Below are 21,594 nucleotides of genomic sequence, written 5' to 3'. Positions count from 1 at the left end.
GGCTCCCGCCACCATACCCAGCTAATTTTTGTATTTTTAGTAGAGACGTGGTTTCACAATATTGGCCAGGCTTAACTCCTGACTTTGTGATTCACCTACCTTGGCCTCCCAAAGTGCTGGGATTACAGGCATGAGCCACCGCGCCTGTCCATAGAAGGCCTGTTTCATAGCATTGGCAGATGTTTATGATCCTTTAATTAAAAATCCCCCAGAGGAGGGGTATGGTGGTCTACACCTGTAATCCTAGCACTTTGGGCAGCCTAGATGGGAGGATCACTTGATGCCTGGAATTTGAGACTGCTCATTGCAGTTTCTGCCTCCAGGACTCAGGCGATTCTTCTGCCTCAGCTCCCCAAGTAGTTGGGATTACAGGCATACACCACCATGCCCAGTTAATTTTGTATTTTTAGTAGAGACAGGATTTCGCCATGTTGGCCAGGCTGGTCTGGAACTCCTGACCTCAGGTGGTCCGCCTGGCTCGGCCTCCCAAAGTGCTGGGACTACAGGTGTGAGCCACCATGCCCTTCTGTGAATGAGTTTTAGAAATGGATAGTGGTGATGGTTGTATAATGTTGTAAATGGACTTAATGCCACTGAATTGCGCGGTTAAAAATGGTTGAAATGGTTAAGTTTGTTATGTATATTTTACCAAAATAAAGAAAAATAGAAATCTCATACTCCATGAGAAATCTCATACTGTCATAGTCACTCCCCATTTCCTTCCAACCGCCCTGAGGCAGCTACTAATCTACTTTGTCTTTATAGATTTGCCCATGCTGGATATTTCTTATAAATGAAATCATAAAATGTGTGGGCTTTTTTGTGGGGAAAAGAAAGAGAGATCAGACTGTTACTGTGTCTATACAGAAAGAAGTAGACATAAGAGACTCCATTTTTGTTCTGTACTAAGAAAAATTCTTCTGCCATTGAGATGCTGTTAATCTGTAACCCAACCCCCAACCCTGTCCTTGCAGAGACTTGTGCTGTGGTGACTCAAGGTTTAGTGGATTCGGGGCTGCGCAGGATGTGCTTTGTTAAACAAGTGCCTGAAGGCAGTATGTTTGTTAAAAGTCATCATCATTCTCTTAATGTCAAGTCCTCAGGGACACAAACACTACACGCGGGGACCTCTGCCTAGGAAAGCTAGATATTGTCCAAGGTTTCTTCCCATGTGATAGTCTGAAATATGGCCCCATGGGATGGGAAAGACCTGATCGTCCCCCAGCCCGACACCTGTCCCCCAGCCCCCCAGCCTGACACCCGTAAAGGGTCTGTGCTGAGGAGGATTAGTAAAAGAGGAAAGAAGGCCTCTTGGCAGTTGAGATAGAGAAAGGCATCTGTCTCCTGCCTATCCCTAGGCAATGGAATGAAACCCAATTGTATGTTCTATTTACTGAGATAGGAGAAAAGAAATAGGAGAAAACCACCTTAGGGCTGGAGGTGGGACGTGCTAGCAGGCAATGCTGCTCTTTATGCACTGAAAATGTTTATGGAGATGTTTGCATATATGCACATCAAAGCACAGCACTTTTCCTTAAACTTACTCGTATCACAGAGATCTTTATTCACATGTGTTTCTGCTGACCTTCTTCCTGCTGTGACCCTATTGTCCTGCCACTTCCCCCTCTCTGAGATGGTAAAGATAATTATCAATAAATACTGAGGGAACTCAGAGACCGGTGCTGGCGTGGGTCCTCTGTATGCTGAGCTCCGGTCCCCTGGGCCCACTTTCCTTTCTCTATGTCTCTATATCTCTGTGTCTCTTTCTTTTCTCAAGTCTCTTGTTCCACCTGACGAGAAATGCCCGCAGGTGTGGAGGGGCAGGCCACCCCTTCATCTTTGTGATTGGCTTCTTTCATTGAGCATAATGTTTTCAAAGTTAATCTATCATGTCACATCATATCAGTACTTCATCTCTTTTTATTGTGGAATAGTAATTCACTGTCTAGACAGACAATATTTTATTCATTCTTCAACTGATGGATGTTTGGGTTCATTCTACTTTTGGAGATTATGTATAATGCTTCTAAGAACATTTGTGTACAAGTTTTTGTGTGGACATATGTTTTCAGGTTTTTTTGGCATATACCTAGGAGTGGAATTGCCGAGTTATATAATAAGAATTTAAGCTTTTGAGGAGCTGCCAGACTGTTTTCCAAATCAGCTGTACCATTTTACATTCCCACCAGCACTGTATGGAGGCTCCAGTGTCTCCACATCGTGAACTGCTTTTGCATAAAGATTTAAATCATTCTTTCAAATGGTTAAGCCAGGGACTTTTAGGATTATAAGAAGCCTTTCCAACTCTGCTACTTCCTAAATGAATTTCGTGCTTGTACTTGGCTTGGTATTCTTAGTGGGAAGCTCACACTAAAATCTCCCTTGTTAGGGAGATCCAGGGTGGTCTTAGCATACTCTTTCCTAGTGAGAATCCCAAATACACTGACATGTGCTGAAGTAAGTGTAGGTAGGGATTAAACTGGCTCGGGAATACCAACTTTAAGAGAGTTTCCAGATACCTTATTCTCTGAATGAGAGTTCAGGGAAAGCCTGGATACTCTTGGCATTAACATTAGGGGCCAGTTGATGAGGAAGAAGCTTCAGAGCCAGCTTCCTGTTTGTCCTGTCACTGCCTCTGCCTGCTCCTCCCTCACACCCCCATATTTCCTTATCTGTAGAAGAGAGTTGCCAGCAACTTGCCAGGCCTCTTTTCTGTCAGAGCTAGAGAAACCAGGCAATGCATTCTGTTGTATAAGATCAACATTCTTGCCTTTGTTTTTTTTGTTTTTTTTTTGAGATGGAGTCTCACTCTGTCACCAAGGCTAGAGTGCAATGGCACGATCTTGGCTCACTGGAACCTCTGCTTCCCGGGTTCAAGCAGTTCTCCTGCCTCAGCCTCCCGAGTAGCTGGGACTACAGGCGCACGCCACCACGCCCAGCTAATTTTTGTATTTTTAGTGGAGACAGGGTTTCACCACGTTGGCCAGGATGGTCTCGATCTCTTGACCTTGTGATCCGCCCACCTCAGCCTCCCAAAGTGCTGGTATTACAGGCGTGAGCCACTGCGCCCGGCCCATTCTTACCATTTTTTAAATAAGGCTAAAAGTATAAGGTATGGTAATGTGTGTTCATTCTATACCTACAGTACTACATTAACATTTTCCCATTTGTGATTCTAGTTGCAGTTGCCAATATCTATGCCTGTAAGGGGCTAGACAGGATTGAGGAGAGACTGCCTATTCTGAATCAGCCATCAACTCAGGTGAGCTTGGGACAAAAGTGCTGAGGCTTGACACTTCACATGTTTTCATGTTCTATCTGTTAGCACAAGCTGTACATACCACAAATAGCAAATACTTAACTTGTTTTCCCAACCTGGATCTGGATGTGTGTTTGAAAAATAATGGCCGCTTCCTTACTTCCTGAATTGTTGTCAAGTTGTATCTATGAAGCAGAGAAGAGCTAACCTCCTTTGGATTAGAAAACTTTTAGTGTGATGTCTATCAATTTGTGTCTTTGCTCCTGTAGATGAAATTACTGTCTCAAGTAACTGATTCTCTTGTGGTATTAAATAAATGCAGAGGTGATATATATATAAACTTTTCTCACCTGACTTGTACAATGCTGCCAAGAACTACCATCCACATGGGATAGCTAGCCAGTGTTGACAAAAATGATAGGCTTATCTGTCCTGGTGATCCTTTGGTTCAGATAATGTCCTAAAATTTTGTTTCAAATTAAGAATACAGAATGGCACAAAAGGACACCAGTTAGGGAAAAATATAGCTCTGTGTCTTTTCATAATCTAAATGCAGTCATCTGTCAGTTAGTGATGGGAATATGTTTTGAGAAATGCATCATTAGGTGATTTTGCCATTGTGTAAGCATCACAGAGTATATTCACACCAACCTAGATGGTAGAGCCCAGTGGTCCCCAAGCTTTTTGGCACCAGGAACTGGTTCCATGGAAGACAGTTTTTCCATGGATCGGCAGGGGGCGGGTGGTGTTTTTGGGATGATTCAAGTGTACTATATTTATCATTAGATTCTCATAAGGAGCATGCAACTGCACGCGTGCACATGCACAGTTCACAGGGTGTTAGGGTTAGGTCTCCTCTGAGAATCTAATGCTGCCTCTGACTGGTAATGGACTGGTAATGGTCCATGGCCCAGGGGTTAGGGACTCATGGTATAACCTGCTGTATACCTAGGCTGTATGGTATATAGCCTGTTGCTTGCTTCTAAGCTACAAACCTGCACAGCATGACTACACTGACTACTATAACACAATGATAAGTATTTGTGCATCTAAAGGTAGAAAAGGTACAGTGAAAAAAAAAAAAGGTATACCTGTTATAGGGCAGTCCATTATAATCTTATGGGACTATCATCGAATATGTGGTCCATCGCTGACCAAAATGTTATATGGTTCACAACTGTAGATAAGTTTAGTGTATAGCCTTTAGAATGCTTGTGCAAATCTTTTAAATTTTTCACTTACATTTCTTGAGACTATGCTAATGGTGAGAGCTATTTTCCATTTTGGATATTTTCTTTAAATGTTGGTGACGTGTGTTACCAACACAAGTTTGGCTCACTGCAGCCTCTTCCTCCTGGCTTCAAGCAGTTGTCCTGCTTCAACATCCCTAGTAGCTGGATTCACAGGCACGCCCCGCTACATCCAGCTATTTTTTTTTTTTATTGTTTGTTTGTTTTTGAGATGGAGTTTCACTCTTGTTGCCCAGGCTGTAGTGCAATGGTGCAATTTTGGCTCACTGCAACCTCCACCTCATGGGTTCAAGCGATTCTTCTGCCTCAGTCTCCCAAGTAGCTGGGGTTGCAGGCATGTGCCACCACGCCCGACTAATTTTTTGTATTTAGTAAAGACAGGGTTTCACCATGTTGGTCAGGCTGGTCTCGAACTCCTGACCTCAGGTGATCCAACTGCCTCAGCTTTCCAAAGTGCTGGGATTACAGGCGTGAGCCACCATGCTGGCCATGTATAATAACTGCGTACTAATAATACCCTGAGGGCCAGGTTTAGTTTGATCTTCAGTTTCCTCTCTGAAATTATGTGACTTTGAAATAAGCTATATAACTTACCTTTTCTTTTCTCTTTTCTCTTCTTTCTTTTTTCTTTTTCTTTTTTTTTTTTTGAGACAGGGTCTTGCTCTGTCACCCAGGCTGAGTGCAGTGGCACAATCACGGCTCACTGCAGCCTTGGCAAACAGACAGATTTCATATCTGTTTACTTCATTTGCTCCTCCAGCAATTCCCAAGGATTGGCAGGTAGGGCAGATATACTTGATAGGTAAATTCAGGCTCATCAACTCTTAGTGACTTGCCCAAGACCTAAAGCTAGAGTGAGAGGACTAGATTCATTCTTTAACTCTTCACGTGTGCTACCTTAGCTAAGACCTTGAGTATGTCCTTGTGCTCATGTTTCTCACCAGCCAAGGGATCTGCTTTTCTACTTATAGATTGTTGCCAATGCCAAAGGTGCTGTGACTGGGGCAAAAGATGCTGTGACGACTACCGTGACTGGGGCCAAGGATTCTGTGGCCAGCACGATCACAGGGGTGATGGACAAGACCAAAGGGGCAGTGACTGGCAGTGTGGAGAAGACCAAGTCTGTGGTCAGTGGCAGCATTAACACAGTACTGGGGAGTCGGATGATGCAGCTCGTGAACAGTGGCGTAGAAAATGCACTCACCAAATCAGAGCTGTTGGTAGAACAGTACCTCCCTCTCACTGAGGAAGAACTAGGTAACTGGAATTTTATCTTCAAATACTGTTTTATATTAAATCTTTTTTAAATGGCTTCACTGACATACACTCCTATCTTTAGTGTAAATTTACACAGTTGTGCAAGCATCACCGCAATACAGTTTTAGAATACTTCTGCTACCCCAAAAGATCCTCATGCCTGTTTGCAGTCAATCCTTTTTAATTTAATTTAATTTTATAGAGATGGGATCTCACTATGTTACACAGGCTGATCTCGAACTCCTGGGTTCAAACAATCCACCTGCCTTGACTTCCCAAAGTGTTGGGATTACAGATGTGAGCAACCACTAATCTTTTTGCCTTTATAGATTTTCCTTCCTAAAGCAATCATAAAGTTCACATTGAATTGTACATAGTAAGTTTTCAAATTTTAGCAAAAATTGGCCTTGAAAAATATTTTCTGTAAATGGATTGTCTTTAATGGATTGCTTTATAAAATCCTCATTACAAAGAATCATCATTAGGTAATATGTGCCAGGTACCATGCTGCTCAAGTTCACTGTAGGCTGGGCGCAATGGTGCATGCCTATAATCCCAGCACTTTGGGAGGCTGAGACAGGCAGATCACTTGAGTTCAGGAATTTGAGATTAGCTTGGGCAACATGACGAAACCCTAAAAAACACAAAAATTAGCTGGGCGTGGTGGCTTGTTCCTATATTCCCAGCTACTCGGGAGGCTGAGGTGAGAGGATCAGTTGAGCCTGGGAGGTTGAGGCTGCAGTGAGCCAAGATTGCGCCACTGTACTCCAGGCTAGGCAACAGAGCAAGACGCTGTTTCCAAAAAAAAAAGGCAGGTTACTCTAGTGGGAAAAACGTGTAGATGCATGCAGTGTGTAGCAGATACAGTAATATGTTCAGGGTAGTCAAGTCCAGCAGCAGACGTGGCAGTCTTGGAAAAATGACTATATGATTGCTAAGTGATTGGGTAGAAGTAAGAAAGTCAAGACCCAGGTTAGAGTCCAGGCCTTATCAGGTGTTGCAGTGATCCCTTAAGTTTTTTAATCTCTTATTTCTAACTTCAGAAAAAGAAGCAAAAAAAGTTGAAGGATTTGATCTGGTTCAGAAGCCAAGTTATTATGTTAGACTGGGATCCCTATCTACCAAGCTTCGCTCCCGTGCCTACCAGCAGGCTCTCAGCAGGGTTAAAGAAGCTAAGCAAAAAAGCCAAGAGACCATTTCTCAGCTCCATTCCACTGTTCACCTGGTGAGTAAAACTTTATTTTAAGGTATCTGAAGTGGGTTCATTTATCTCTAGGACCAAGAATTAATGTAATCACAAAATCCAAGAATTTCACTCTTACTTGAACAACCCAATAGAAAACTGGAAAAAGAATACGAAGACAGCTCACAGAAAAAGGATGTATAAATAGCTGAAATATATGAAGCAATGCTAATCTCGCTCTGAGGGGTCAAGTACTGACATCTCTCTTGTCCTGCCACACGGGAAATGTGGCTGTTGGCAACAGTGTAGAGAAAGAACCACACTTATACAGCTCTTGCTCTAAGGGACTGATTCAAGAGACAGTTTTAGGAAAGTTACAAACATACCCACTCTTAGAGCAGTTTTACTTTTTATCTTACAGATGTGTTTATTTGTTTAAAGTTGCAAGAGACTATAACAATGCACATCCACTAACAGGACTAATTAAATTGATATATCACAATAAACTACTGTAGCCATTAAAGGTTGCTAAGTTAGAGAACAGTATGTACCATTCTGTACTGCCATAAGAAAACCATTTCTTCCTTGAAGGGGAAATAGGTGGTTGGCAACAGGGAAGAGGAAGGTCAAATTCCTTTCTGTTTTGTAATTCAAACATCCTTTACTCATGTGCACATTAAATTTTAGTTGCTGGCTGGGCGTGGTGGCTCATGCCTATAATCCCAGCACTTTAGGAGGGCAAGGTGGGCGGATCACTTGAGGTCAGGAGTTCGAGACCAGCCTGGCCAACATGGTGAAACCCTATCTCTACTAAAAATACAAAAATTAGCTGGGCATGGTGGCATATGCCTGTAATCCCAGCTACTCAGGAGGCTGAGGCAGGACAATTGCTTGAACCCAGGAGACAGAGGTTCAGGGAGCTGTGATCACGCCACTGCACTTCGGTCTGGGTGATGGAGTGAGACTCTCTCAAAAAAAAAAAATTTTTTTTTTAGTTGCTTTACCTGTGCTAAACTGTAGGTAAATTTGGAGTCAGTGATTTAACAGTTAGAGGCAGTAAAGAGCTATTACTGCTTGGTTAATTTATACATACTGATAATAAATAACAATGACAGCAGGAATAGATCTCATTCAACTCCAGGAAATTCTTAGTTTTTTTTTTTTTTTTTTTTTTTTTGAGGCGGAGTTTCGCTCTCTCGCCCAGGCTGGAGTGCAGTGGCCGGATCTCAGCTCACTGCAAGCTCCGCCTCCCGGGTTCACGCCATTCTCCTGCCTCGAGACTCCCGAGTAGCTGGGACTACAGGCGCCCGCCACCTCGCCCGGCTAGATTTTTGTATTTTTTAGTAGAGACGGGGTTTCACCGGGTTAGCCAGGATGGTCTTGATCTCCTGACCTTGTGATCCGCCCGTCTCGGCCTCCCAAAGTGCTGGGATTACAGGCTTGAGCCACCGCGCCCGGCCCTTAGTTTTTATATTGCCTGATTTACATCATAATCTGCAAACGGGCTAACATGAATATCTGACTTGCATGTTCCTTCCCTTGTTTCAATGTGTCTAGATTGAATTTGCCAGGAAGAATGTGCATAGTGCCAATCAGAAAATTCAGGATGCTCAGGATAAGCTCTACATCTCATGGGTGGAGTGGAAAAGGAGCATTGGATACGATGATACTGATGAGTCCCACTGTGCTGAGGTAAGATGACTGGGATAGTCATTCGCTGATTTTTGAAGAAGTTCTTGCCAGACTTTTCATTTCAATTTTTCCATACTATGTCTTAGAATACTCTTCTGTATCAAAAGGTTGAACGATACCATGTGCATAGGTGGCTAGTTATGTGGCAGAAAAGCAAAACTAGGCAGGGAATAATTTTATCTAACAACCTATGAGTATACATATGCCCCAAGTGAGATACAACTAAATGAGAAACGTAGGCCTTGTCCTCATAATGGGTACAGACTAATGGGATACAGCCAGCCATGCTGTCCTATTGTGCCCTTTTTTTTTTTTTTTAATGCTCCTTGCAGAAGAGGGCTATCCCATAGGCAGTACGCTCAGAGTCGCCAGGTCCGGTTGTTTTTTAACAGCATCAATACAGGCACTATTGGCTGGGCGCGGTGGCTCATGCCTGTAATCCCAACTCTTTGGGAGGCCGAGGTGGGCAGATCATGAGGTCAGGAAATCGAGACCATCCTGGCCAACATGGTGAAACCCTGTCTCTACTAAAAATACAAAAAATGAGCCAGGCATGGTGGCACGTGCCTGTAGTCCCAGCTACTCGGGCGGCTGAGGCAGGATAATCGCTTGAACCCAGGAGGCAGACGTTGCAGTGAGCCGAGATCACACCACTGCCCTCCAACCTGGGCAACAGGGCAAGACTCTGTCTCAAAAAACAAAAGAAAATATATGGGAAGACTATCTCAGGCAGCCTTGGAGTAGGGGTAGGTGAGTCACATTGCTTCCTGGAAGAGATGAATGGGTGAACTGAGAACTAATGGGTGAATAAACTAGGTGAAAGGGCAATAAGGTGACTAAGGTTCTGGAGAGAAGACATAGCATCTTGGCTGGGTGCAATGGCTCACACCTGTAATCTCAGCACTTTGGGAGGCCAAGGCAGGCAGATCACTTGAGCCCAGGAATTCAGGACCAGCCTGGGCAACTGTGAAACCCCCATCTCTACAAAAAATGCAAAAATTAGCAGGGCGTGGTGGTGTGCACCTGTAGTCCTAGTTGCTTGGGAGGCTGAGGTGGGTGGATCACCTAATCCAAGAGGTCAGGGCTGCAGTGAGCCGTGATTGTGCCACTGCCTTCCAGCCTGGGAGACAGACTGAGACCCTGTCTCAAAAATAAAAAAAGAAAAAAAAAAAAACCAGAAAGAAATATCCTCTAGGATATTCTAGGAAATGTCCTAGAAAGTGGTTCTTTGTTTCCCAAAAGTTCTGAAGTCAGTAGACAGCGTTTCACCATTTTGGCCAAGATGGTCTCGATCTCCTGCAAGGAGCATGTCTTGTCATCTTATTTGAGGAGGGAATATATACATTACACTACTAGCATGAAGTACATTTCCATTCTTTTGGGTCTCCCCTACCTAATATGTTTCTTCAGTTTAAGATGATGAACTTTGGAGACTCAGGCACTAGTTCGAATCCCTACCCAGCTGTTTTCCAGTTGTTAACTGAAGCCATCTACTTAAACTCTAAGCTTATATCCACATCTATGAAATGTGAATAATACTGCTGCACTCGGCATTGTAATGAGGATTTTTAAAAACTGAAGAATCCATATATGTGGTGGACACATAACCAGCTTACTGTCATTGAACTAACTTAACATAGCACTGCTGGATCCACTGCTAATTTTAAGTTTTATTTTTAGCACATTGAGTCACGTACTCTTGAAATTGCCCGCAACCTGACTCAGCAGCTCCAGACCACGTGCCACAACCTCCTGTCCAACATCCAAGGCGTACCGCAGAACATCCAAGATCAGGCCAAGCACATGGGGGTGATGGCAGGCGACATCTACTCAGTGTTCCGCAGTGCTGCCTCCTTTAAGGAAGTGTCTGACAGCCTCCTCACTTCTAGCAAGGGGCAGCTGCAGAAAATGAAGGAATCTTTAGATGATGTGATGGATTATCTTGTTAACAACACGCCCCTCAACTGGCTGGTAGGTCCCTTTTATCCTCAGCTGACTGAGTCTCAGAATGCTCAGGACCAAGGTGCAGAGATGGACAAGAGCAGCCAGGAGACCCAGCGATCTGAGCACAAAACTCATTAAACCTGCCCCGTCACTAGTGCATGATGTGGCCAGGCAGATGACCTGTTATGTTGAAATTAACTTGCTAGGCAACCCTAAATTGGGAAGCAAGTAGCTAGTAAAAAGGCCCTCAATTATAGTTGTTTCTAGCTGAATTAAGAGCTTTAAAGTTTCTGGCATTAGCAGATGATTTCTGTTCACCTGGTAAGAAAAGAATGCTAGGCTTGTCAGAGCATATAGCCAGAACTCAGAAAAATTTCAAGTGCACTTATATTCTCATTCTGTGGCCATTGTGTTGCCTCTGTTCCTGTTTGTATTGAATGAAAACATCTTCATGTGGGCTGGGGCAGAAACTGGTGTCAGCTCTGGTATGATCTGAAAAGTCCTCTTCACTGGTTTATCTCATGATGATTACTTGTAAAACTTGATTTTAGCTTTTTATTTCTCAAATAGGAATAATACTACGTTTGAATTCAATAAAATTCACTGCAGGATAGACAAGTTTCATGCTGTTTGTTCCATATGCTTTGTGTGTTGCTTTCGTAGAGCTGCTTAACCTGCATGACAGTTATTATACATACATGAATTTCAGTTGGCCTGTTGGGGAATTTGGCAGAGTGAGGGTGGAAGGCTAATGTTAAAAATGGGATGCTTGATAACAGATTAAAAAAAAACTGAAAGCTGATTGCATACTCAAATTTTACTAGGTGACAGTTGGCCCTCTTTGTTTGCCAACTTACTGGACCCCTGTGAGTGGGTTTTTAAACCAGTAAAATGCCCTAGTCATGTCTGACTACCTCACTGAAAAGGAATCAGAGCTGAAAGGAAGCAGGTGATTATTTAAATCAGTGTCATGTAAAGTCATTGGGCATTTCTTGCCAGGGAACCAGTTAAAGCGTGAGTCCTAAAGAGAGATTCTTCAGTGTCCAGCCTCAGCTGGACTTTACCTACTGTGTTGTTATTTGGGGAGAAAGTCACTAACCTCAGTTATTGTTGGGGAGGTACGTATAGAAGACCATGTGAGACTAATTAGAAGTAAAAAGACTTTAAGCCCCCTGTAGACAAAGGTTCTTTTTTTTTTTTTTTTTTTTTTTTGAGACAGGCGTGAGCCACTGCGCCCGGCCGACAAAGCTTCTTCTTACCTTCTGCCTATAGTATCCAGACTTCTAGTCCATTCAACATTGGTTATTTAGGAACTATCCTGAATCTCCTTATCATGCTTATGCAATATGTCAAACTAGTTTTTAAAAGTGAGTCTCAGAACTTGTGAAATAGGCCCGGCGCTGTGGCTCACACCTGTAATCCCAGCACTTTGGGAGGCCGAGACAGGCAGATCACCTGAGGTTAGGGGTTTAACACCAGCCTGACCAACAACGTGAAACTCTGTCTCTACAAAAAATACAAAAATTAGTCTGGCCTGGTGGTGCTTGCCTATAATCCCAGCTACTTGGGAGGCTGGGGAAGGAGAATCCCCTGCGTCTGGGAGGTGGAGGCTGCAGTGAGCCAAGATCTTGCCACTGCACTCCAACCTGAGCAACAGAGTGAGACTCTGTCTCAAAAAAAAAAAAAGAACAGAAAGGGTGTGAAATAGAGCTACATGCTTCTGGCTGTCCCTGCTAAAAGGTAAGCAGGGCTGCCCTCAGCAGAACTGAAGTCTAATTCAAATTTGTCTCTTTCTATCCTGGTTCACCCCTTTATCTCCATGAAAACGAGGAAGCAGCACATAACTTTACATGCTCCTTTAGTATGAATGAGTCTATTAAATTTTTTTATGGACCAGGCACGGTGGCTCATGCCTGTAATCCCAGCACTTTGGGAGGCCGAGATGGATGGATCCCTTGAGATCAGGAGTTTGAGACCAGCCTGGCCAACAGGGTGAAACCTAGTCTCTACTAAAAACACAAAAGTTAGGCCGGGCGTGGCGGCTCATGCCTGTAATCCCAGCATGTTGGGAGGCCGACGTGGGCAGATCACGAGGTTAGGAGTGGCCAACAGTGGCCAGCCTGGCCAACATGGTAAACCTCATCTCTACTAAAAATACAAAAATTAGCTGGCCATGGTGGCGTGCACCTGTAATCCCAGCTCCTCGGGAGGCTGAGGCAGGAGAATCTTTTTTTTTTTTTTTTTTTTTTTTTTTTAAAGACAGAGTCTTGCTCCGTCGCCCAGGCTGGAGTGCAGTGGCGCGATCTCGGCTCACTGCAAGCTCCGCCTCCCGGGTTCACGCCATTCTCCTGCCTCAGCCTCCCGAGTAGCTGGGACTACAGGCGCCCGCCACCTTGCCCGGCTAATTTTTTGTATTTTTAGTAGAGACGGGGTTTCACCGTGTTAGCCAGGATGGTCTCGATCTCCTGACCTCGTGATCCGCCCGTCTCGGCCTCCCAAAGTGCTGGGATTACAGGCTTGAGCCACCACGCCCGGTCAGGAGAATCTTTTGAACCCCGGAAGTGGAGGTTACAGTGAGCCGAGATTGCGCCATCGCACTCCACCCTGTCCAGCGACAGGGTGAGACTCCATCTCAAAAAAAAAAAAAAAAAAAAAAAACAAGAAAACAAAAAAACCCACAAAAATTAGCCGGGCATGGCTGTATGCACCTGTAATCTCAGCTACTCGGGGGCTGATGCACAAGAATCCCCTGAACCAGGCAGGTGGAAGTTGCAGTGAGCTGAAATCTTGCCACTGCACTCCTGCCTGGGCAACAGTGAGACCCTGTCTCAAAAAAAAAAAAAAAAAAAGCTTTTTTTTTTTTTTTTTTTTTTTTTTTGAGACGGAGTCTTGCTCTGTTGCCCGGGCTGGAGTGCAGTGGCCGGATCTCAGCTCACTGCAAGCTCCGCCTCCCGGGTTTACGCCATTCTCCTGCCTCAGCCTCCCAAGTAGCGGGGACTACAGGCGCCCGCCACCTCGCCCGGCTAGTTTTTTGTGTTTTTAGTAGAGACGGGGTTTCACTGTGTTAGCCAGGATGGTCTCGATCTCCTGACCTCGTGATCCGCCCGTCTCGGCCTCCCAAAGTGCTGGGATTACAGGCTTGAGCCACCGCGCCCGGCCAAAAAAAAAGCTTTTTATCAAGTTACAAATTTTTTCTCCTCAGTGTAACTCTAGAAATTAATAAATAGGTGAGTTGAGTTGGAGGGTAGGTAGGAAGTCCCTAGGATTTGTTTTGCAGATAAGGAGCTTCTGGTTTCTGGGAAGGATGAACTTTTGTGATGTATGGGTTTCCAGGATAGAGCCTATTCACTCACTTGCCTCCCTGTTCCCAGTGACTGGCATTTTCTAGGCCTCTGCCTCTTAATTTTTTTTTTTTTTTTGATTTAGAATCTTGCTGTGTTGCCCAAGCTGGAGTGCAATGGTGTGGTCTCAGCTCACTGCAACCTCCGCCTCCCAGGTTCAAGCTATTCTTCTGCCCTCAGCCTCCCAAATACAGGCGTGTGCCACCACTCCTGGCTATTTTTTGTCTTTTTAATAGAGATGGGGCTTCACCATGTTGGACAGGCTGGTCTCGAACTCCTGACCTCAGGTAATCCGCCCGCCTCGGCCTCCCAAAATGCTGGGATTACAGGCGTGAGCCACCACGCCCGACTACACATGCTTTCTTATCTTGAATATACACCTTTGTGTTTCCCTATTAATAAGAGTTACAGTGTGTTACTTAAGTTAGTACAAATTAGAAAAAAAAAAGAATTGTAGTGCTTACTGAATAGCTTATGAAAAGAAGAGCGGTCTCAAAGCTCTTCTTCCTGAGCAGGGGCAGGATAAAATGTAGACCATTCTTAGCTTCTAGAAGAGCACCAGCAGCCCTTGCTTTTTGCACATTGGTCATGGTTTTGCTGTCTGTCTTTGTGTTTCAAGTTTGTGTCTATATGTATTTCATTCATTTGTCAACATGTCTCAGGATTTGTGGTGTTCTGGAATTTTTTTTTTTTTTTTTTTTTAGATGGGCTGTTGCTCTATTGCTCAGGCAATAGTGCGGTAGTGGGATTGTCTCACTGCAATCTTCGCCTCCCAGGCTCAATCGATTCTCCCTCCTCAGTGTCCTGAGTATCTGGGACCATAAGCATGCACAATCACACCTGGCTAATTTTTGTATTTTTGTGAAGGTGGGGTTTCACCATGTTGCCCAGGCTGGTCTCATACTCCTGAGCTCAAATGATTCACTCACCTCGGCCTGCCAAAGTGCTGGGATTCCAGGCATAAGCTACTGAACCTGGTCTGTGTTCTCACATCTTGCAGCTTCATTGTTGCATAAACTGGCAGAAAATTTTGGTTTACAGACTTGTTTTCCTCCAGAAAACAGTTCTTTTGAGGGAAAATACTAAGGCTGACACAGTATGTAACCATGGCAGGTTCGTAAACATATGACTGCATGAAACCTGGCATGATGTGCCTCAGGGAGGGTTCAAGAACATTTTTTCCTTTGCCTGTAATAATAACATAGTCTTTCTAGTTTGTCCTATGCAAAAATGCAAAGGAACATACATGATGCATTGGCCATTAATCTCTGAGCCTTAGTTTTCTCATCTATTAAGTTAATGTTGCCTCAACAGATGGAAGTGAGTGTTGAGGATGAGGATGTGTTTTTTTAATTTGCACTAGAAGCATGGGGACATCGTCTGTGGGACAGTGATATGTAGTATCTTTAACTTGGCAGTTCAGGTGTGAGTACATAATACCAGCTCATGGTAGGAAAATATATCCACTTTGAAAAGGCAGCTTATAGGTATCAAAGAACTAATGAAACTGGGCCTAGTGGTATGCACCTATAGTCTCAGTTTCTCAGGTAGCTGAGACAGGAAGATTGCTTGAGCCCAGGAGTTTAAGACTGCAGGAAAGAAACAACTAATGAAATGAAAAGGAAAAAACTAAAATTTGGTTTACATAGGATACAGGGCTCAAGGTCAACTTAAGCCAAAGACTTGTTTTATGGTATCTTTCTTGGTTACCTTTTGAGATTCTGATGCTACCCTGCTCCTTCCACCCCAAAATGAACTTCTTTAGAACTGAACTTATAAAACTTTAGTTTTAGAAATTATCAACTCCTGAAAAAAAAAAAAGTGGTGTCAATTTGACCCTCACTGGGCTAGACCCGGGTCATATTTTTAGGACTGGTGAGGGTTAAGGACCTCTAACTAACCATCCTAAGCTGAGAGTCGGGAATAGAATGCTCAGAAGGAAAAGACTGAATCAGGAAATTATACTCTCAATTGGTGGTGAGAGGGAGCACTTGGTTGAGTTTGACAGATGAAACTGCTGATTAACATAGTACGTCTTTAATTGTTAAGATTGCCCAGGTGCGGTGGCTCATGCCTGTAATCCTAGCACTTTGGGAGGCCGAGTCAGCCGATCACTTGAGGCCAGGAGTTCAAGGGCAGCCTGGCCAACATGGTGAAACCTCGTCTTTACGAAAGATACAAAAATTAGCTGGGCATTGTGGCTTGCTCCTGTAATTCAAGCTTCTGAGGCATGAGAATTGCTTGAACCTGGGAGGCGAAGGTTGCAGTGAGCCAAGATGGCACCACTGCACTCCAGCCTGGGTGACAGCGAGACTCCGTCTCAAAAAAAAAATAAATTGTTAAGATTGTCAGTAAGATGACTAAGTGAAGCGATAGGCAGGCAGTCAAAAGGAAAATGTTTGCAATGGGAGGTAGACAGAATTGCCTGGGATTCCGCTCAGGTTTTACTTGCTTAAACTGGGCCTGCAGATTAGAGATATTATATGAAATATAATATAATGAAAGGTTTTGAATCTCACAAGGGAGTCTTGATACAGAATATACTTTCTAGGTTTTTAGCTGGTATAGATTTTATGAAAGTGCCATTTGAGAGTGCCATATAAAAGATAGTAGAGCTGGTGGGGCACAGGAGCTCATGCCTGTAATCCCAGCACTTTGGGAAGCCAAGGTGAATGAAGCACCTGAGGTCCGGAGTTCAAGACCAGCCTTGCCAACATGGTGAAATCCCATCTCTACTGAAAATACAAAAATTAGCCGGGTGTGGTGGCACACACCTGTAATACCAGGTACTTGGGTGGCTGAGGCAGGAGAATCACTTGAACCTGGGAGGTGGAGGTTGTAGTGAGCCAAGTTTGCCCCACTGCACTCCAGCCTGGGGGACAATGAGACTCCATCTCAAAACAAAACCAAAATCCAATGTCAAATTTTCCATTTTTTCAATTTTTAAGTGTATAATTCTGTGGCATTAAGCACATTCACAATGTTATACAACCATCGCTGTTATATTCATCTTAAGCACAAATTCTGTACCCATTAAACAATAACTCCAGGCCAGGTGCGGTGGCTCACGCCTGCAATCCCAGCATTTTGGGAAGCCAAGAAGGGTGGATCACTTGAGGTCAGGAGTTCGAGACCAGCCTGGCCAATATGCTGAAACCCCATCTCTACTAAAAAATATAAGAATTAGCTGGGCTGGCCGGGCGTGGTGGCTCAAGCCTGTAATCCCAGCACTTTGGGAGGCCAAGACGGGCGGATCACGAGGTCAGGAGATCAAGACCATCCTGGCTAACCCGGTGAAACCCCGTCTCTAGTAAAAAATACAAAAAAATAGCCGGACGAGGTGGCGAGCATCTGTCGTCCCAGCTACTCGGGAGGCTGAGGCAGGAGAATGGCGTAAACCCGGGAGGCAGAGCTTGCAGTGAGCCGAGATCCGGCCACTGCACTCCAGCCTGGGCGAAAGAGCGAGACTCCGTCTCAAAAAAAAAAAAAAAAAAGAATTAGCTGGGCATGGTCGCAGCACACGCCTATAATCCCAGTTACTCGGGAAACTGAGGCAGGAGAATCGGTTTGAACCTGGGAGGCTGAGGTTTCAGTCAGCTGAGATCACGCCACTGCACTCCAACCTGGGGGACAGAGTGAAACTCCGCTTAAAACAAAGCAAAACAAAAAAGCCCCAAAATAACTCCCCAATTTCCCTCTTTCCTTCTATTTTTTGAGGGATTTTTTTTTTCTTTTTTTTTTTTTTCAGAGACAGAGTCTTGCTCTGTCACCCAGGCTAGAGTACAGTGGTGCAATCTTGGCTCACTGCAACCTCTGCCTCCTGGGTTCAAGTGATTTTCCTGCCTCAGCCTCCCAAGAAGCTGGGATTACAGGCATCTGCCACTATACCCTACTAATTTTTGTATTTTTAGTAGAGACAGGGTTTCACCATGTTGGCCAGGCTGGTCTTGAACTCCTGACCTCCTGATCCATCTGCCAAAGTGTTGGGATTACAGGCGTGAGCCACCACGCCCGGTCTTTTTGAGGGATTTTTGTTGCTGTTAGCTCTTTTTCCTCTGTTAGGTAATCAGCTGCATTTTTTCCCTCCACTATCAAGATTCTAGCCTTTAGTAATATGTTATATGTTATTAATTTTTCTTTTCTTTTCTTTTTTTTTTTTTGAGAGAGTCTCACTCTGTCGCCCAGACTGGAGTGCAATGGCACGATCTCGGCTCACTGCTCTCAGGTGCAAGTGATTCTCCTGCCTCAGCCTCCTGAGTAGCTGGGACTACGGGTGCATGCCACCACTCCCAGCTAATTTTTTGTATTTTTCGTAGAGACAGCGTTCCACTGTGTTAGCCAGAATGGTCTTGATCTCCTGACCTCATGATCCGCCCACCTCGGCCTCCCAAAGTGCTGGGATTACAGGCGTGAGCCACTACGGCCGGCCTTAATTTTCTTGTTTTAATCTGTTGTTTGCTAAGAAACATTACCTAGCTTATTAAAATTCTACATATAATAAAATTTGATAGAGTTTCTTGTCCCTAAAGGCTTTCCTGTGCAGGGAAGAGGTGGGGTTTTGTGATGGCTGTTTCAACCATAAAAAGACCTTTTGTTTCCTCAGTTGCTAGACATTTCCCTAGACACTTGCTTATGGAAAAGCATTATGGATTTTAAGAAAGTAATAGATTAATAGTTGAATAACGAGAATAACGAGAAATAACGAGAAATGCTATATATCTGGTATTTTTTAAAAAGCCTTCATTGACTAGGTTCCACCACTAGTTAGTTTCCTTTTTAAAAGTTTTCCTTAGTGCTTTTATAGTATGAGGGAATTGCAGGAATAAGACTACAAACATCTTTTCAAAAACACAGCTATGGGCCGGGCGCGGTGGCTCAAGCCTGTAATCCCAGCACTTTGGGAGGCCGAGGTGGGTGGATCACGAGGTCAGGAGATCGAGACCATCCTGGCTAACACGGTGAAACCCCATCTCTACTAAAAATACAAAAAAATTAGCCGGGCGTGGTGGCAGGCGCCTGTAGTCCCAGCTACTCGGGAGGCTGAGGCAGGAGAATGGCGTGAACCCAGGAGGCGGAGCTTGCAGTGAGCCGAGATAGTGCCACTGCACTCCAGCCTGGGCGACAGAGCAAGACTCCACCTCAAAAAAAAACAAAAAACAAAAAACAAAAACACAGCTATGGACAAAGCAAGGTTCACCTACATGCACTAAAGTCTCCATGAGCTCAGATGGACCTGACAACTCTGCTTCATCAGTGTTTGTTTCAATATCCAAGATTCTTCTTTTACAGGTGCTTGATTTCACCACCATAGACTTGACATCTGAGACTGATGAGATTCCAGATATTATAGCTTTGGAAGAGGAGAACGGATCAAATCATTCACATGCTAATGACCCTGTCCTCTCAGGGCAAAATGTTGAATAACTAACAATAATAAAATACCCCTTTAGGTTGAATACGCAATTTGCATTACATTAAACTTCCTGTTTTTATTCCCGTGACTTTGAAGAGTGTTAATCTAGTTTTTTGGCTATATTGGTCTTAATTGCAATGACACTCTCATCTAAACTTTTGTAAGAGATCCTAGTTCTGTGTCATATATCATTTAATATAATTATTTAAAGTATAATTGCTGAAATACTTACAATAAAAATTGGGCTGTATAATCTTGACTTCATGATTTTTTTTCCCTCTGGTATAGTGAACATTTGTTGTCTTTTGGTCTCCCATGATTCATGCTTATTTTGAAGGTCTCAGTGGGTATAGTGGTCAAGGTTTTTGCTTTCCCTTAGCCTAGTGGTGGGCATGTGACTAAAAGCAGGTCAACTGGGAGGAAGCATAGCATGATGGGTAAGGGCTCAGACTCTGGTTTCTAATCTGACTCTGCCACTTACTGTGTGACCTTGAGCAAGTTACTTAATTTCTCTATGCCTCATTTTTTTTCATCAGTAAAACAGGAATAGTGTTAGGTTTGCTATGAAGATTAAACAGTTAACATTTATGAAAAGCTTAGAGCAGTGCCTGGCACAGAGCAACATTAACTATTAGTTGCCTATAATCCCAGCACTTTGGGAGGCCAAGGTGGGTGGATCACTTGAGGTCAGGAGTTTCTAGCCTGGCCAACATGGTGAAACCCCATCTCTACTAAAAATACAAAAAAAAAAAAAAAAAAAAAAAATTAGCCAGGTTGTAGTGGCACAGGCCTGTAATCCCAGCTACTCAGGAGGCTGAGGCAGAAGAATCGCTTGAACCCAGGAAGCAGAGGTTGCAGTGAGCCAAAATCATGCCACTGTGCTCTGGTCTGGGTGGCAGAGCGAGACTCTATCTCAAAAAAAAAAAGTATTAATTAAGGGAGTAAATTGTAGAAGCAATCTGCAGGCAGTGGCTCACACTTGTGATCCCAACACTTTGGGAGGCCAAGGTGGGATGATCACTTGAGCCCAGGAGTTCCAGACCAGCCTGGGCAATATAGTGAGACCTTCTCTCTATAACAAAAAGCCTTTAAAAAATTGAGCTGGGCATGGTGGCTCATGTCTGTAACCCCAACACTTTGGGAGGCCAAGGCGGGCAGATCACTTGAGGTCAGGAGCTCCAGACCAGCCTGGCCAACATGGTGAAACCCTGTCTCTACTAAAAACACAAAAATTTGTCAGGTGTGGTGGCGGATGCCTGTAATCCCAGCTACTCAGGAGGCTGAGGCAGGAGAATACCAGGCTAGCCTGGAATTCCTGGTCTCAAGTAATCCTCCTGCCTTGGACTCCCAAAGTGCTGGAATTACAGGCATGAGCCACTGCGCCTAGCTGCCAAATCTTAGAATGAGGCCTAGTGAGTGAGGACTAAACTCTGACCTTTTTTCTTTCTTTCTTTCTTTCTTTCTTTTTTTTTTTTTTTTTTTTTTTTTTGAGATGGAGTCTAGCTCTGTCGCCCAGGCTGGAGTGCAGTGGCCAGATCTCAGCTCACTGCAAGCTCCGCCTCCCGGGTTCACGCCATTCTCCTGCCTCAGCCTCCCGAGTAGCTGGGACTACAGGCGCCTGCCACCTCGCCCGGCTAGTTTTTTGTATTTTTTAGTAGAGACGGGGTTTCACCGGGTTAGCCAGGATGATCTCAATCTCCTGACCTCGTGATCCACCCGTCTCGGCCTCCCAAAGTGCTGGGATTACAGGCTTGAGCCACTGCGCCCGGCCGACCTTTTTTCTTTCTTGTCCAAATTCCTATCTATAGAACTTGGGGAGTCATGTCCTACAAGTCATAAAAATCTCATCAGATGGGTTTTGTTTAAGCCTATATAACCCAGCTTACTTTCCAACTTGACTGGCATAACATTGACAGATAAAGAAGGAAATTAAAATATTTTTTCCCAAAATATGTTTCTTTGTTATATTTTGAAATGGTCCTTCAAAACCGTCACTTATGGGGGGAAATCTACATCTGTAAAGAAACTGGCCGGTGGCTCACACCTGTAATCCCAGCACTTTGGGAGGCCGAGGCGGGCAGATCACCTGAGGTCTGGAGTTCCAGACCAGCCTGGTCAACACGGTGAAACCCTTTCTCTATTAAAAATACAAAAATTAGCTGGGCATGGTGGCGCATGCCTATAATCCCAGCTACTTGGGAGGCCGAGGCAGGAGAATTACTTGAACCCAGGAGGCAGAGGTTGCACGGAGCCAA

The 21,594-nt window shown here is 44.2% G+C and overlaps 1 protein-coding gene across 5 annotated transcripts in view; it reads left to right on the top strand.

Annotated features, from left to right (window-relative positions):
- Positions 1 to 19,592, top strand: part of PLIN2 (perilipin 2) — a 115,685-nt gene extending 96,093 nt beyond the window's left edge. For 4 of the 5 annotated variants that reach the window (XM_073021649.1, XM_073021648.1, XM_073021647.1 and 1 more), the window contains 6 exons: positions 3,180 to 3,262; positions 5,481 to 5,766; positions 6,810 to 6,991; positions 8,507 to 8,641; positions 10,322 to 10,612; positions 19,216 to 19,592. In XM_073021649.1, coding sequence (XP_072877750.1) covers positions 3,180 to 3,262; positions 5,481 to 5,766; positions 6,810 to 6,991; positions 8,507 to 8,641; positions 10,322 to 10,612; positions 19,216 to 19,350 — 1,112 coding nt within the window. In that variant the 3' untranslated portion in view covers positions 19,351 to 19,592. Of the gene's footprint in view, positions 1 to 3,179; positions 3,263 to 5,480; positions 5,767 to 6,809; positions 6,992 to 8,506; positions 8,642 to 10,321; positions 11,207 to 19,215 lie in introns of those variants that run through there. The other variant, XM_073021650.1, reaches the window with a different exon arrangement.
- The last annotated feature ends 2,002 nt before the right edge of the window (positions 19,593 to 21,594 follow it).

This window comes from Chlorocebus sabaeus, chromosome 12, assembly GCF_047675955.1.
Source record: "Chlorocebus sabaeus isolate Y175 chromosome 12, mChlSab1.0.hap1, whole genome shotgun sequence".
Classification (NCBI taxonomy): Eukaryota; Metazoa; Chordata; class Mammalia; order Primates; family Cercopithecidae; genus Chlorocebus; species Chlorocebus sabaeus.
This window is presented reverse-complemented; position numbering and strand designations above follow the sequence as displayed.